At 31.0% G+C, this 14,976-nt stretch overlaps 2 protein-coding genes across 2 annotated transcripts; both read left to right on the top strand.

Moving 5' to 3' along the window:
* Nucleotides 1-1,847: 1,847 nt before the first annotated feature.
* Nucleotides 1,848-3,298, top strand: LOC140807290 (small ribosomal subunit protein uS10y-like). Its single transcript, XM_073164082.1, has 4 exons — nucleotides 1,848-1,943; nucleotides 2,045-2,174; nucleotides 2,665-2,778; nucleotides 2,939-3,298. The coding sequence occupies exons 2-4, from the start codon at nucleotides 2,063-2,065 to the stop codon at nucleotides 3,079-3,081; spliced, it is 369 nt and encodes a 122-aa protein (XP_073020183.1). The 5' UTR covers nucleotides 1,848-1,943; nucleotides 2,045-2,062; the 3' UTR covers nucleotides 3,082-3,298.
* An 8,506-nt stretch (nucleotides 3,299-11,804) lies between these two features.
* Nucleotides 11,805-12,984, top strand: LOC140807805 (protein EXORDIUM-like 3). The gene has a single exon (XM_073164767.1). The coding sequence runs from the start codon at nucleotides 11,828-11,830 to the stop codon at nucleotides 12,902-12,904; it is 1,077 nt and encodes a 358-aa protein (XP_073020868.1). The 5' UTR covers nucleotides 11,805-11,827; the 3' UTR covers nucleotides 12,905-12,984.
* The last annotated feature ends 1,992 nt before the right edge of the window (nucleotides 12,985-14,976 follow it).

Below are 14,976 nucleotides of genomic sequence, written 5' to 3' on the forward strand. Positions count from 1 at the left end.
TTCTTCGTGGGTTTGGATTGGATGATAAAAGTGAAGTCCCTCCTTTCTCCTCAATTCATCCATCGCCTCTGAAATATGAATAATGTTTTCATAATCAGACGGATTATCTATTTTCTTTATACAATTTGATCTAGTAATAAGTTACAAGTCATTTATCTAATAGTAGATTAATTTTACATTTTTAAAAAAATAAAAAAGGAAAGAATATAAAGTCTATGTTTGTGGTGTGGGAGTATGTGTAGTACCACCTTTAATGGATTCTATGTGGGTTTTGACAAATGTTTGTTCACAGCTTTTTTTGTGGGGAGCCTGAAAAGCAACAAAGGCATCTATCTAGCTGTTTACCTCAAATTACCTCTTTTTCCCTTTACCAACAATTATTTAATTTGTCACTTACCATTCTTGTTAGATTCTTACCACAACCTACATTCAGATGGACCCCCAATGGACGAAAGATCGCTTCGTCTCGAGATTTATATGATCACGAGTTCGAATCTCATTTATATGAATACGAGTCGATTTAATAGGAAAAACTTTCGTGTCGAGCCCTCTTAAAAACTATCTCGGTGTCATGTCATGTTTTTAGTACAAAAAAAAAACCCTTATTTCCCTCAAATCATTTCCTTTGTGAATCGAATTTTAGAAAGTTATTCTACTTAAATAATCTTCTAATTAACTAGTAACATATTAGAAAATCATCTCTAAATTATCCGATCGACTCCTTCATTCATTCATTCTCCCTTGGGTTCTAGCCAGTTTACTGGTTTTGTTAGTTGTCATGAATGGAATTGTCTTGAATTTTGAGGATGGGGGACCAACCTGGATTGGTCATTCTCAAACTCAGAATGTTGTCAATATGAGTAATTATTAGACTGAAATGTAAAATGGCCCCATTCCCTCACATTCAAAGCACACGATGTGCGAGTTAGTGCTGTCTTATCTTCAATTCGTCCAAAGCTAAGCAACTTTGCATCAAAAAATCTGGTCTCAAGTTCGAGCTCGATTCGAATTTGGTACATCGAAGATAATGATATTTGATTTATAAATGTAGTTATTGACATTATCATGCTCTCTCAATTATGATAAAATCAATGTTCTAAAAAACTGTATGCGATGAGTGATCTTTTTCTTTATATGATACAAAAAAATTGAAAAATATGTCAAACTATTTTTTTTAAAAAAAATTAAAATTAATAAAATAAAAACGTCTACGTTAGATGGCTGTGTAGGTGACTTCTAAAAATCAGGACGGTAAGTGATCGCCCAACACCCAGGTGACATCTTTTAGAACACCGGATAAAATTGATGTGAATTTGCTTTATTATTTTTTGAGGGTTGATTTCATCCTATATGTATGGGCACTACCCCATGATAAAATCAAGGTCCAAATTTAACCACACGTACATGGAGTCCACTAATTTTTTTAAAATCACATATGTGTGTGAATCTTGTCCATCCAAACCACTGCCTCCACATGTAACATCGAAGCAACCCTTTTTGAGCTTGGGACTAATGCGAGCCTAATAAATTTAGGCACATGATTAATTTTTAAAAAAATCAAAGTTACAAATAAATATTATTAAAATAACTAATTTTAGCGTTGATGGTAAATTATCGCTTACATTACATAAAATAAAAATTTTAAAAAAAGCCGCAACTTTTAATTTTCATCTCCTATTTAAAATTTATAATTTTTTAAAAATTATAAATTGTTGACAGTTTTATTTTAATTTTTATAATAAATGTCATAGCAAATCATGTGAAAAAAGGCCGAGCCCAGTAGTTCTACAGATTGGGGCTCTTTAATTAATGGACAATCTGCTGAAATTTATTTGGCCCATTTCCACAATCAGGCCCGGTTTTGCTTCCGAAACCCTCAAAATGGAAGTGAGCTCCGGGTTCGCAGCTTCTCGGCCGTTTTGCTCTTGTTCCCTCCTTATCAGGTAATTTTCCGAATGCAATTACTCAATGTAGTCAAGATATATTCACGATTTGAAGTACAATTTACCGATTAAACCAATGTGATTTTTTGATTTGCGTGCAGATTGTAACCGGAGAAAACATGGCATACGCAGCGATGAAGCCGACGAAGCCAGGGTTGGAAGAGCCGCTGGATCAGATTCACAGGATCCGTATCACTCTGTCTTCCAAAAATGTGAAGAATCTGGAGAAGGGTATCTTTATGATCTTAAATTATTCACCTTTTATCGTGCTGTACAGACTCGAATGTTTTCTATTGGACGTGTTACTTTTAATTTCTGATTTTGCATGATTTCTATGTATGCAACTCGAGAAATAGATTAACAATATTTGATATTTTCCGCAGTGTTAATGTTTGTGTTGATTCTGTTTATTTTGTTGAAATGAAGCATTAAGCTTTGCTTTTCCTAGTACTTGATCGTAATTTAAGCTAAAGTTCTTTGTATATGATGTGTGTTAAGGAAAATGATGTTGCTAAATGTACACCAGAAGATTTTATATCAGCATGAATCTCACTTTTCAGCCGACAAATTGCGATACCTAGTTGTTTGCTTCTTAGGAAATTGGAAACTTATTCTGCGATTTTTACGAGCTAAGCAAGCTTTGTTGCTGCTGGAACTTCTTCTTGTGTTTACTGATGGTTCTATGTACTAGCTTTAGCCGTTGACTTCCTCTTGTTTACAGTTTGTGGTGATTTGGTTCGCGGTGCCAGGGACAAAAAACTCAGGGTCAAAGGACCCGTAAGAATGCCCACTAAGGTTCTTCACATCACGACTCGGAAGTCTCCATGTGGTGAAGGTATAAATTTTTTTTAAGCCTGGAAAAGATAGTTTTCTTGATTTTTTGAGTGTATAGAAGTCTCGAGACTTTCTATGACAAGCACAATGTTGCTATGCAAGCAACAGCAATATTAGTGTATTTGATTTGATGGCTTCTCTTTTTAAATTTTACTATGTAGGTACTAATACATGGGATAGGTTTGAGCTCCGGGTGCACAAACGCATAATTGACCTTTTCAGCTCCCCAGATGTCGTTAAGCAGATTACTTCTATCACCATTGAACCTGGTGTCGAGGTCGAGGTTACCATTGCTGATTCTTGAGTCATGCCCTCCCTGGTCTGCACTTCTGCTTTTACTATTTTAGTTTAGAACTAGCTCAGTAATGCTAAATCTTGTAGCATCTTCAACTCTCGTTTTAATAGAATTCAGAACATGTATTACATTTTCTTTTTAGCTTTCACAACTTTGTATCCCGGTCAAGTGTCGATTTGCATTTGAACAGTTTTGACGATTTACATAACTACATGAATTCATGCTTCGTCGTTGTTTCTTCCCGCGTATGCAATTATTTGTTTGGTCGTGGACATCGTGTGTTAAAAATCTTGAAATAGCGCACGACAGAAGTTCTGGAGCTCAGTCCTCAGTGTATATGTTCAATTATCGGTTTAAATTATAAATTTTTCTGATGTTCATTCACTACGTCGTCGTTCGTTTAATCGAACCCCATTGATTAAATTATCCATATCTTGCGTATCTTATCCCTAAATTTGGTTATCGGTTTAAAACATAGTATGTCCTCATTGAGATCTATGTCAATCATATTTGAACGATCAGTTTTTGCATACGGAGGCTGTAATGAATGTCAATATCGAATGAAATGTCGTGATATTTTTAAATAATAATAAATCATCAAAAGGATGTACAATAATTTGGGAGCATCGAGTGGCCTAATTAAATAATAATGACAATGGGTAGGATTTTTGGACTTGAGTTCGAACATTAATTTACAAGGAACCCATGGGTTTGGTTTCTGCCGGGATCGGGTTTGTTGGGTTGGGTCGTGTCGGGTACTTGACATGTCATGTAGTCAAAATGAGCATCCAAACCTGACCTAAAAATTTGAGCTACCCAATTGTCGGGTTCGAACAAGCTCAGGTACCTGAAAGATTCCATCTTTGAGGATTTGTGTAAATATTCTCAACTCTACCCAGGGATGTAATCGAGTCGAGCTGAGCCGAACTCTTGAATGTTTGAGCTTGGTTTGTTTATAATCGAGCCGAGCTCGAGCTTTATTTAACGAATATATGCATGACTCACGAGCTTATTCGAGCTTTTATCGAGCCTAAACAAGCTTAATAAATATGAATTATACATTTAAATTTTCATTAAATTAATTAAAAAGTAAATTATATATTTAAAGAAAAATATATTATTTTTATTAAAATTTATAAATTTATTATAATAAATAATTTTAATAGATTTTTCTATATATTTCATAAATAATATGCAAAATCAATAAATCAAATATAAAAACTATTATTTTTTCATCTACAAGATTACTCATGAAATTACCAACGAACATGGTTACGAGCTAACGAGCCGAATACTGTAAAGCTTGAGTTTGGCTTGTTTAGCTTAACGAGCCTCATTAAACGAGCTTTTATCAAATCGAGCTTCGAATAGCTCACAAACGGTTTGGTTCGTTTACATCCCTAAATTGTCTCTACCTATTTTTCCAATTTTTGAATAATTTGACTCCAAAAGAAATTTACATTGAATTCACTGGAGTTATGAGTTAAGTCAAACATTCTCAGAATTATTATATAAGTTTAATCGATTATTGATTTATCAGAAGCTATTTTAGTACTGATGACTAAACTTAAATCTTTTAAATTCATATAATCACACAAACGTCATATTTTAATGTGTCTCCTCGCATGAATAATTATTGATCACGGAAAATCTCTCTTACAAAAATTGCAGTAACTTACAGCTAACGAGAATTGAACGTGTTCTTACTTTAATATCAATAGTAGAATCGAGTTTTTGTTGTTTTATCAAAAATTATATTTAGCAATAACGGTAAAACTCAAGTATTTAAATTATATAGTAGCTAAAATGTTATTTTCTAATCTCTCTCGTAAGGACAATTATGACTAACCAACAATAGAGTTGTTCAATAAATATGAGTCAAGATTCTTATCCATATAAATAAAATTTATTTTGTAACATATAGTTTGGAATTTAGTGCATGTAGGATAGAGTTGAAAATATATATTTAATGCCATTAATGGAAAATGAACCATTTTAGGTTTATAATCCCATCTTTCGTCCATAACGTACCTTTTTTCATAATTGCTATAATAAATACAATTCGTGCAAAATGAGTTGGACAACTTCACTAGTCAAACTAATGAAAACAAGTCGTGATTATCGACTTCAGTACATGAACGATCATATATGGTATTTATTACTCAGGATCAAATTTTTAAAAATTTGTGTTCCAAAGATCTCCAATTTTCAATTCTGAAAAATATTAAATTTATAGCACAAATTTCCAAAATTTTGAGAATAAATAACCAAGAAATATGCCGAAACACATTGATGGCAGTACATGAAAGTTTCTGAACATGGAATGGTTCATTTAGTTCTCTATCTTGTTTTATTTTTGGGTTATGTCTTCTAAGTTACCAAAGTTAGATTTAATGTACTAATTTGGTTTTTTTTTTATTGTCCTATTTTGTATTAGTGTTGATGTTACAGTCCAATAAATAAGCAATATCCGGAATCCAGTATCATGCAGTAATTTCTGGTGTCATGTTATTAATTTTCGATACCACATCGATGTTTTGATAAAATAAGACTACACATCGATCTCTAACTGAGAATATGCAACTCGACACATATTAATCACGTAAATTAACAAACTCCAGAAATCATATATTAGGATCATCATATGTATTTTTGAAATATCGTGAGACAAACCGATCTCTATATATCTTTATCAAGAAATTACAAACGACAGTTTATTTAGATTCAAATCTTAGTTAAATTTTGATACACTACTTTTAATTTTCGATTATTTTAGTCTAATTGTTGATATCATATTTTTCGATACCACGTCAATGTTTTCTGATGGTGCGTCAGCACTTTCCAGTAGTAACATAATGATGAAAACACCATCATTAAAAGTGTCATCATCACTCTATTTATTTCGAGAAAATCACCAAGTGTTCATTCATATAAACATTTAAAATAACAAAAATAGTTCGCATCCATACTCGCGATCGAGCTTACAAGCTTTTGAAGATCACGTCAAGTTTAAGCTCCATCGGTCTTGAATCCTCCGGTGGATTCAATGTATGGGGCATTTTTGGGCAATGCAAGTCAATAATTTGAGCCAAAATTTTAATTTCACAAGCAAGAATTGATGGAAAGTGCACATTTTTGCAATAAATTTTGGGTATCTCTTGTTGATCATGTACTGAAAATTGTCATGAATTAGGGATGGCAACAAGGCTTAAAAATTAGGGATGGCAACAAGGCTTAAAAGAGTGTGGGTGAAGTGGGGGCATCACACTTTAAGGAAGTTGGCAAGAATTTGTTTTGGATACACCATTTTCATTCATTTTCCATCTGTTTCTTAATTGGCCGGCCAACCCCTTTGCAAATTAGGTCTTGCACTTGACGATAAATTAGTCTAAATAATTAATAGGCAACCCACAAAATTTTGACGTTTAATTTTTATATACCTTTCTATTTGTGCTAGTTTAGAAAATTTAAAAATAATCAAAATATTTTATTGATTTGAAAAAAAAAAATCGAACTTAAGAAGCGATCATCGAAACTAAACCGAACGAAACCAACTCGAAATCTAGGTTCGGTTTGTGTTTTTAATAATTAATTATTTGTTTTGGTCTGTGATTTGACAAAAACTTGTGTGAGACGGTCTTACAAGTCGTATTTTGTGAGACAGATCTCTTATTTGAGTCATCCATGAAAAAATATTACTTTTTATGCTAATAATATTATTTTTTATGCTGAATATCGATAGGGTTGACCTGTCTCATATATAAAGATTTGTGAGACCTTCTCAGGAGACACATTCTCTTGTTATTTTACAGAACCGATAGAAATAGTCTGGTTCAAGTTTTTATTTAAAAAAATAAAGATAAATTGTATTTGATCAACCCTAGTCAATGTTTTTCGTAATTTTATATTTGAATTTACATTTGACTTAGAACTCAAAAATTGAATTATTTGTTCGAGCTTGATTAGAGATGAAGCTGCTCAAATAAGGTGCTCCTCCAAGACAAAATTGTGTCAGCCCTAGAATTTTCATCATTTTTTTTTTGGTTTTTTAATTTTTTTTTAAAAAAATTTCATAAATAATTATTTTAAATATTATACTATTCAATTATATTGGTAATTAATAATATAATTTTCATTAAGTAAACCACTTGTTGAATATATATATATATATATATATATATATATATATATATATATATATATATATATATAAATTTATTCAGAAGTATAATAAAATCACATGGAATATATATTGTTAAATAGTTGATGTAATGAAATATTAATAGAGAATATTTATTTTGAAGTGAAACAATCAGCGTTAAAAATTTATTTTATGCTGATTTAAAATTTTTATGTCAATTATACAATAAAGTTTATAAAAATATTTTATAAAATTATGATAGAAAAATAATTATATAATCATCAAATATTCTAGAAATAGATTCGCCAATTTTATTAAATCCAAATGTTGTAAAAAGAAGCTTACAGATAGTTTTCTTGCTTAAATTTACTGCCCCCCTTGACGTTTTGTCCTCTGTGAAAGCCGCGTTTGAACAACTGCATATTAATGGTAAAGCGTGTTGCTGAACTTGACGACTTTAATTAAAAGTAGAGAGGCCGTGACTGCATAGAATCAATGTTCGTTAACATCCAAGTCCAAGATATTAAATAGCGAAATTTAAGAAAACGTCTGATTCACTTGGAAAGAAGGATAAAATTTCTTTAAAAAAATTCTAGAATGTATTAATTTTAAATTTTCAATTTAATAAACTATAAAAGAAGTACAATAACATCTGAATTGAGCATATATACAAACAGGTTTGATGTTACCTAAATTTTGTCAGTTTCGGTCCGGTAACCCCAAATCTGCAAATCTTGCTAGGTTAGTTCGGTGGGAGTAAGGTGGTATGAGCATGGTCGGGTATGCGCGCACGAACAAAGGTTAGAAGCACGTCGTAAGGTTTTTCCGACGAAATTTCTTCAATTCTTAAGTCATTGAACCGAACAAGAAGAACAAGAACAACGTGTTATTGAAGAAAATAGTGTTAAGTTTAAAATGTTATTGAAGAAAAAGTCGACCGTTATAGATTGAATTTTCTTGATTATAAATTACTGAAAGTAATAGTCATTTTATGGTCTACGAGGATGAGTAATAGAAAATGTGTATAATAATTGAAGTTTCATGTAATTTTTTTCTAGTAGGATGATAAATAACATATATGAAATTATACAATTTTTTATGATATGCACTTTTGTTTAGGGAATTTTGAAAAATTATAGATAAAAATGTGTAGAATTTCATTTTGTTAGGCTAAAGAACACGAATTTTTTGTTAAAATGTTGAAATATTGGAAAATTATTAATTGTTCTAAATACAAGATCAATGACGGATCAGGTTAAGATAGCTATCAAAATATAAGGTTTATATTGTTGGACAATTAAAAAAAAATGTGAGTTATACTGTTTCTTTCTGTGAACTTTGATTGTTAATAGAATTTTTGTAAAATAAAATAAGTTTTCATCAAATTGATTGCAGATTATTTAATAAATTGTAAAGCTCATGATACTACTTTTTGGGTCGGCAATCACATCTTTCATAGTAGCTCATGAAACTTTACTCACAGAACTCCTTTTTCTGGCATTGGTGTACATGTCTCTCAAAGTCTCGAACCCAATACCTGGTCCATGTCATAAGTAATTGGATTAAAGAGATTTGGTACCAATTGATATTTGGCAAAAACTGTGTGAGACGGTCTCACATGTCGTATTTTGTGAGACATATATCTTATTTGAGTCATCCATGAAAATGTATTACTTTTTATGCTAAGAGTATTACTTTTTATTGTGAATATTGGTATGATTGACCCGTCTTACAGATAAAGATTCGTGAGACCGTCTTATAACAGATCTCTTCGATATTTTATATGGCTAGTTGCTCAATTAGTACCAAAATTTTTAAATTCAAATATTTATGGTCTAAACGAGGCTTTGAGTTCGAGATTTGGGAAGATACGTATACTCTGTTACCTGGAATGGAAAGTTATGTGAGTAAGTTGTCACAAGCTATTATGAAGAATGTTATTGCCAATTTTTTTTTTTAAAAAAAATAGTGTCATGAGCTTTGCATATCAACTTTAATAGAATATAAGAGATAAATATGTATCCAAACTAGATATATTCCATTTTTTGTTTTATTCTTTTATATATTTATTAAAATGTATTATCATTAGCTTTAATAGGATATTATGTTGGGCGTATGATTTTATTTTATAAAAAAAATATTTGTGATAGATACCATCATGCATATTAAATATTTGAAACTGAATAAACCATGGGATTTTACTTCATTACATCATTATTTCAGTAGAAAAAATGAAATATACATTCAAAGATCCAATTTTGTTAATACAGACGATTAAAATTGCAAAAAGATAAATTAAACAACCCAAAAATCCAAATTTTCCTAAAAAATTTAAAATTTAAAATACTATTGATATCAGAATTAATTTCATGCTGTTTCACTCTCTATAATGATCATGAATCCATCACAGTCACAATCTAAAACATGTTTCGTCGTGTTATTTATAAAAAGTTGAATTACAATAATATGTTAAAACTTTATGTTTTTTAAAATTAAAAGTTTAAATCAATCAACATAAAAAACAGTATATACACGCGTTTGTTACATCAACACTTTCAACTTCATTATTTAAGGTTTTAATTGGTTTTTTCTACTTAAAATAATGTAAATTATGAATAAGATACATGTGTTTACTATTTAAAAATTAAATATTTGCTTTTAAAAACAATTAGTGTCTCTGCACTTCATAAGCCTGCATGTGTTTTTTCGGATGACATTCGGGACAAAATATTGAAAATTTGGCCTGTCACATGATGTTTGAGTACTAATTATTTTAGATCTAATATCAAAGATGAAATCCTGAATATAAAATTGAAACAACTATATTAATATCAACAATTGCTACACTTGTTAGAATACTGAAATATCATATATTAATACCAAATCTAAAAAGTCGATACTAAAATATCATATATTAGTATCATATTTTTAATATTTTGTAGTGATTTTTATTTTTAAAAAGACATGTAATTAATATCAATATTTGTTATACATGTTTGGATATTCAAATAATCCTATATCAGATTTTCAATGTTTTTACACCAAATTTCATCCGAGAAAATAATTGTAGACCCAGAGAGTAAGAAAATATTTTTGAGTAAGTCTCTTGTGAGACGGTCTCACGAATCTTTATCTGTGAGACGGATCAACCCTATCGATATTCACAATAAAAAATAATACTCTTGGCATAAAAGTAATACTTTTTCATGAATGATCTAAATAAGATATCCATCTCACGAAATACGATCCGTAAGATCAGTCTCATATAAATTTTGTCCATATTTTTTGTGTGAATCAAAGAGTATAAAAAAAATTCTTGATTTTTCTAAAGGCTGACACTAAATTTTAAAATTATAGAAATTTGAAAAAACTAATAATAATTTTACGGAAAAGATATAATCCCATTTCTACTTTTCATAATAATGACGAGACATGCTTTTGTCGTGTTACTTCCCGAATTCGCTGTGTTCCCTCTTTCTCTGAGTTCAAAGTTGAGAATCTCCATGCGGGAAAAAGAGGACCACTCAAATGACCACACTACCCCCCTCCAAAACCGAGAACAAACTCGGGTCGGATCGTACGACCCATGGGCACATCACCATCAATATCTCACAGCTGTAGGCCCCCATCTCTCCACCTACACTTTAAGGATCCATCTGTTCTCCATTACCACCCCCCTACGGCCCTACCCCCTCCCATTGTCACCGGTTAATTCCGTACACTGTAGGTATTCCTGCAATGGTTTTAAGGATTTAAAATATATGAGACGTATTTGTTCAATCCATATATGTCATAAAAGTTATATATTTTTTTATATATAAAAAGTAAAAAATTATAATTTTTAACTAAATTATCAAATATCACACAAATTTTTTAAAAAAAACTATATTTTTTTTACTTAAATTATCATATATTACACAACATTTTTTTGTGATATCACTAACAAAAAATTATATATTTTCAGTGAAAAATTAATAATTTGAACTCAAATCAATATAAATTATACAATATTTATTAATAACATAACTAAAAAAATGATAAATTTGTAGTGAAAATAATAATTTGAACATTAAAGTAATATTTTTTTCTGAATAAGGTCATACATCTTGCTCACAAAAGTGATTCGTGAAACGATATCACAAAAATTTTGATTTGTGTTACATAATATACTTTTAACTCAAATCATCATATATTACAGAACATTTATTTATAACTAACTAACAAAATAATACTTTTGTGAATAATAATAATTTGAAAATTAAAAGTAATATTTTCATTAGCCGAATCATATATTTATTTCAAAAAATTGATCTGTTATATAATCACGTAGAGTTTTTTGTGTTACAAAATATATTTTTATCATTAAAATAATTTTTTTTTTAAATAAATCAACATATATTACATGATATTTATTCGTGACGAATAAAAATTGATATTTGTGAAGCGAAAAAAGTATACATAATCACAAAATATAATGTCATTATTATGAATAATAAATAGAGGACTTCAATAGTGTAGTTGTACATGAAAATCACCGTGCAAGGTTAAATTTACAGCAACACTCCCCCACCAGTTCAAATATTCTTCCTATATATGTAATGTATTTCCCACTATATGTCACATTTCTCTGACACTAATCACCACCACCGCTCAAGCAAATCTAAAATGGCACTTGCACCACCACTCACGGCGGCGATAACTCTTGCGCCGCTGCTGGTTCTGTTCCTGCTTTCTGGGTCCGTTATTTGTTGGCGCCCATGGCCCAACACTCGTCCCAACAGCACAGATTTTCTCTACGGTGGGTCGAAAAAGTATGAAGGCTCATCGGAATTTGTTCACTTGAAATACCACATGGGACCTGTTCTCACCGCCAATATCACGGTCTACCCCATATGGTACGGCACCTGGCAGAGCTCCCAGAAACGGATTATCCGTGCCTTCATCGGCTCAATCTCCGCCGTCGACTCCAAGCCACCCTCCGTCGCCGGCTGGTGGAAGACCATCCAGCTTTACACGGACCAAACCGGAAACAACATATCCAAGAATGTTCTCGTCGGCGAAGAGAAGAACGACCGGTTCTACTCCCACGGGAAGTCCCTCACCCGCCTCTCTGTCCAATCGGTGATAAAATCCGCCGTCACTAGCCCAACTCGCCCGCTTCCTATCAACCCGAAAAGCGGGGTCTACCTCCTCCTCACGTCGAGCGACGTCTACGTTCAGGACTTCTGCAACAATGTCTGCGGCTTCCATTACTTCACTTTCCCTTCAATAGTCGGCTACACGCTGCCATACGCTTGGGTGGGAAACTCCGCCAAGCTCTGCCCTGGCGTGTGCGCGTACCCCTTCGCCGTACCGGAGTATATCCCTGCGAAACCGGTGAAACCACCCAACGGCGACGTGGGGGTGGACGGGATGATTAGTGTGATTGCCCACGAGATAGCGGAGCTGTCCACGAACCCGTTGGTGAACGCCTGGTATGCAGGTCAGGACCCGGTTTTCCCCGTGGAAATAGCCGATTTGTGCGAGGGTATTTATGGAACAGGTGGAGGTGGGTCCTATACAGGGCAGATGATGACCGGTAGAGATGGTGCCACGTTTAACATGAACGGGATCCGACGGAGGTTCTTGGTCCAGTGGGTTTGGAATCATCTGTTGAATTACTGCACTGGCCCTAATGCTCTTGACCAGTAAATGAACTCTTTTTTATTTTTTATTTTGAATATTAATTTTTTTTTATGAAATGGGATTACTTTTTTTCTTTTTGGTTTGAATTTTTTGTTGATTTTTTCTTTATTTTTATTGGGTTTTATTGGATAATTAGTTTAGTTAGTTAAATGAGGCCTAAACAGCTAAACTTCACTTTAATCTTCGATTAAGCAGCAAGAAATAGTAGATGGGATGGTTCAAGAATTCTATATTTAAAAAGAAAATGTCACTCTCAAAATCTTTAAAAATTGGGCTCGTTTGGAAATTGGAAGCCATTTGAAATTCAATATCTTTTTAGTTTCCAAAAAAAATATTCAATATCTTTTTTTTTAATTTCAAATTTCTCATTTTTAATGAATTTTAGATGAAATTTATATACTTCTTGAAATTTAAAAATATCCAGTATTGTTTGGACCATTATTTATAATCTTTACTGTTCAATTAACTGTGGTGCGGGTAATTTTTTTGTATTTCAAAGTCTCTTTTATTTTGGTTGTTTGTCTTCGAAAAAGTAGACATGTTAAAGCATAATTGCAAATGATTTATGTAATATATTGTTAGAATTGTTTATTAATCACGGAAAAAATAAATTTATTTTAGTTATAATCGTTTAAATTTTGCTCCATGTGTTTTCTATTGATAGATTTAATCAAAAATATATAATTACTAATGGAAAATAGAGTCTGTTTCATGTGAAACGATCTCATTAATATTTATCTGTGAAACAGTCTTACGAATATTTATATGTGAGACGGGTCAACTTTATCAATATTCACAATCAAAAATAATACTCTTAGGCATGAAAAGTAATATTTTTCATGGATGACTTAAATAAGAGATCTGTCTCATAAAATACGATTCGTGAGATTCTTTCACCCCAGTTTTTGTGTGAAACATAACTACCATAAAAAAAATGTTAATATCATACGTCATCATTTGAGATTTTTGTAATTTGAAAATTTTGAAAAAAAGGGAAAAGGACAAAAAGAAGCGAGAGGATGTCCAAAGCAAAAGAACTTTTCTTTATTTATTTATTTCTTTTTTTAAAAGTAAGTGTATATATATAATTATATTTCCATAAATGATGGAGTAACGCTTTAATAATGTGAAAGTGAAGCTTGTTGTTGCATAATGTAATAAGAAGTTAGAAGTTATGGCAACAACTAAATCCAGTTCATTAACATTAAATGACTCCAAGAGTAGCTAAACATGCACATCTTTAAGGAAGTGGTTCACATTTAAATTTTTATTTAAGACATTAAATATATTTTGGAAAAAACTTATGTGAGACGGTATAACGAGTCGTATTTTGTGAGACAGATCTCTTATTTGGGTCATCCATGAAAAAACATTACTTTTTATATTAATTTTTTATATTAATATTATTATTTTTTATTGTGAATATTGATATGATTGACTTGTCTCACAAATAAAGATTCGTGAGATCGTCCCACAAAAAACTTACTCATATATTTTTGTATATATTATTTTAGTTTGCTTGCATTTTATTATTCTGAGTTTGAAAGAAATATATATGGAAATATATATACGTTTGGACGAGATTAAATGTTTGTCGTTTTAACAAATTTATTTTATTTCAATAAAGAGTATTAATTTATGTATGTTTTATGTTTATATTTTAGATGAAGTTTGAGAGAAGTTATTTATTTAAAATATGTTATGAGGTATTATGTTTGATATTTGTTATTGTAATTTATATGTTAAGTTTTGACATATCATGAAATAAGTTAGTTTATTATAAAATAAGTTTATTATCATAATCGACAAAAACAGACATGATGCTACAAAAGTAGTACAATATTGTTTTTAGAAAGACGTACAGGAGATATAATATAATTTATTAAAATATTTAATCTTTTTTAAGAAATAAAATAATATCTTGAAAAATGAATTAGTGGCCCCAATTTGTAAATAGGTCAATATTTAAATTCAACTTTCATTTTTCGAAAAAGTAAGATGGATGGAATCAGTTTAGAAGAAACAGCATTTTTATTTTTGTTTTTGTATTTATCAAATTACCATTTTGATCATTTATA

This window comes from Primulina eburnea, chromosome 12 (assembly GCF_022965805.1).
Source record: "Primulina eburnea isolate SZY01 chromosome 12, ASM2296580v1, whole genome shotgun sequence".
NCBI lineage: Eukaryota > Viridiplantae > Streptophyta > Magnoliopsida > Lamiales > Gesneriaceae > Primulina > Primulina eburnea.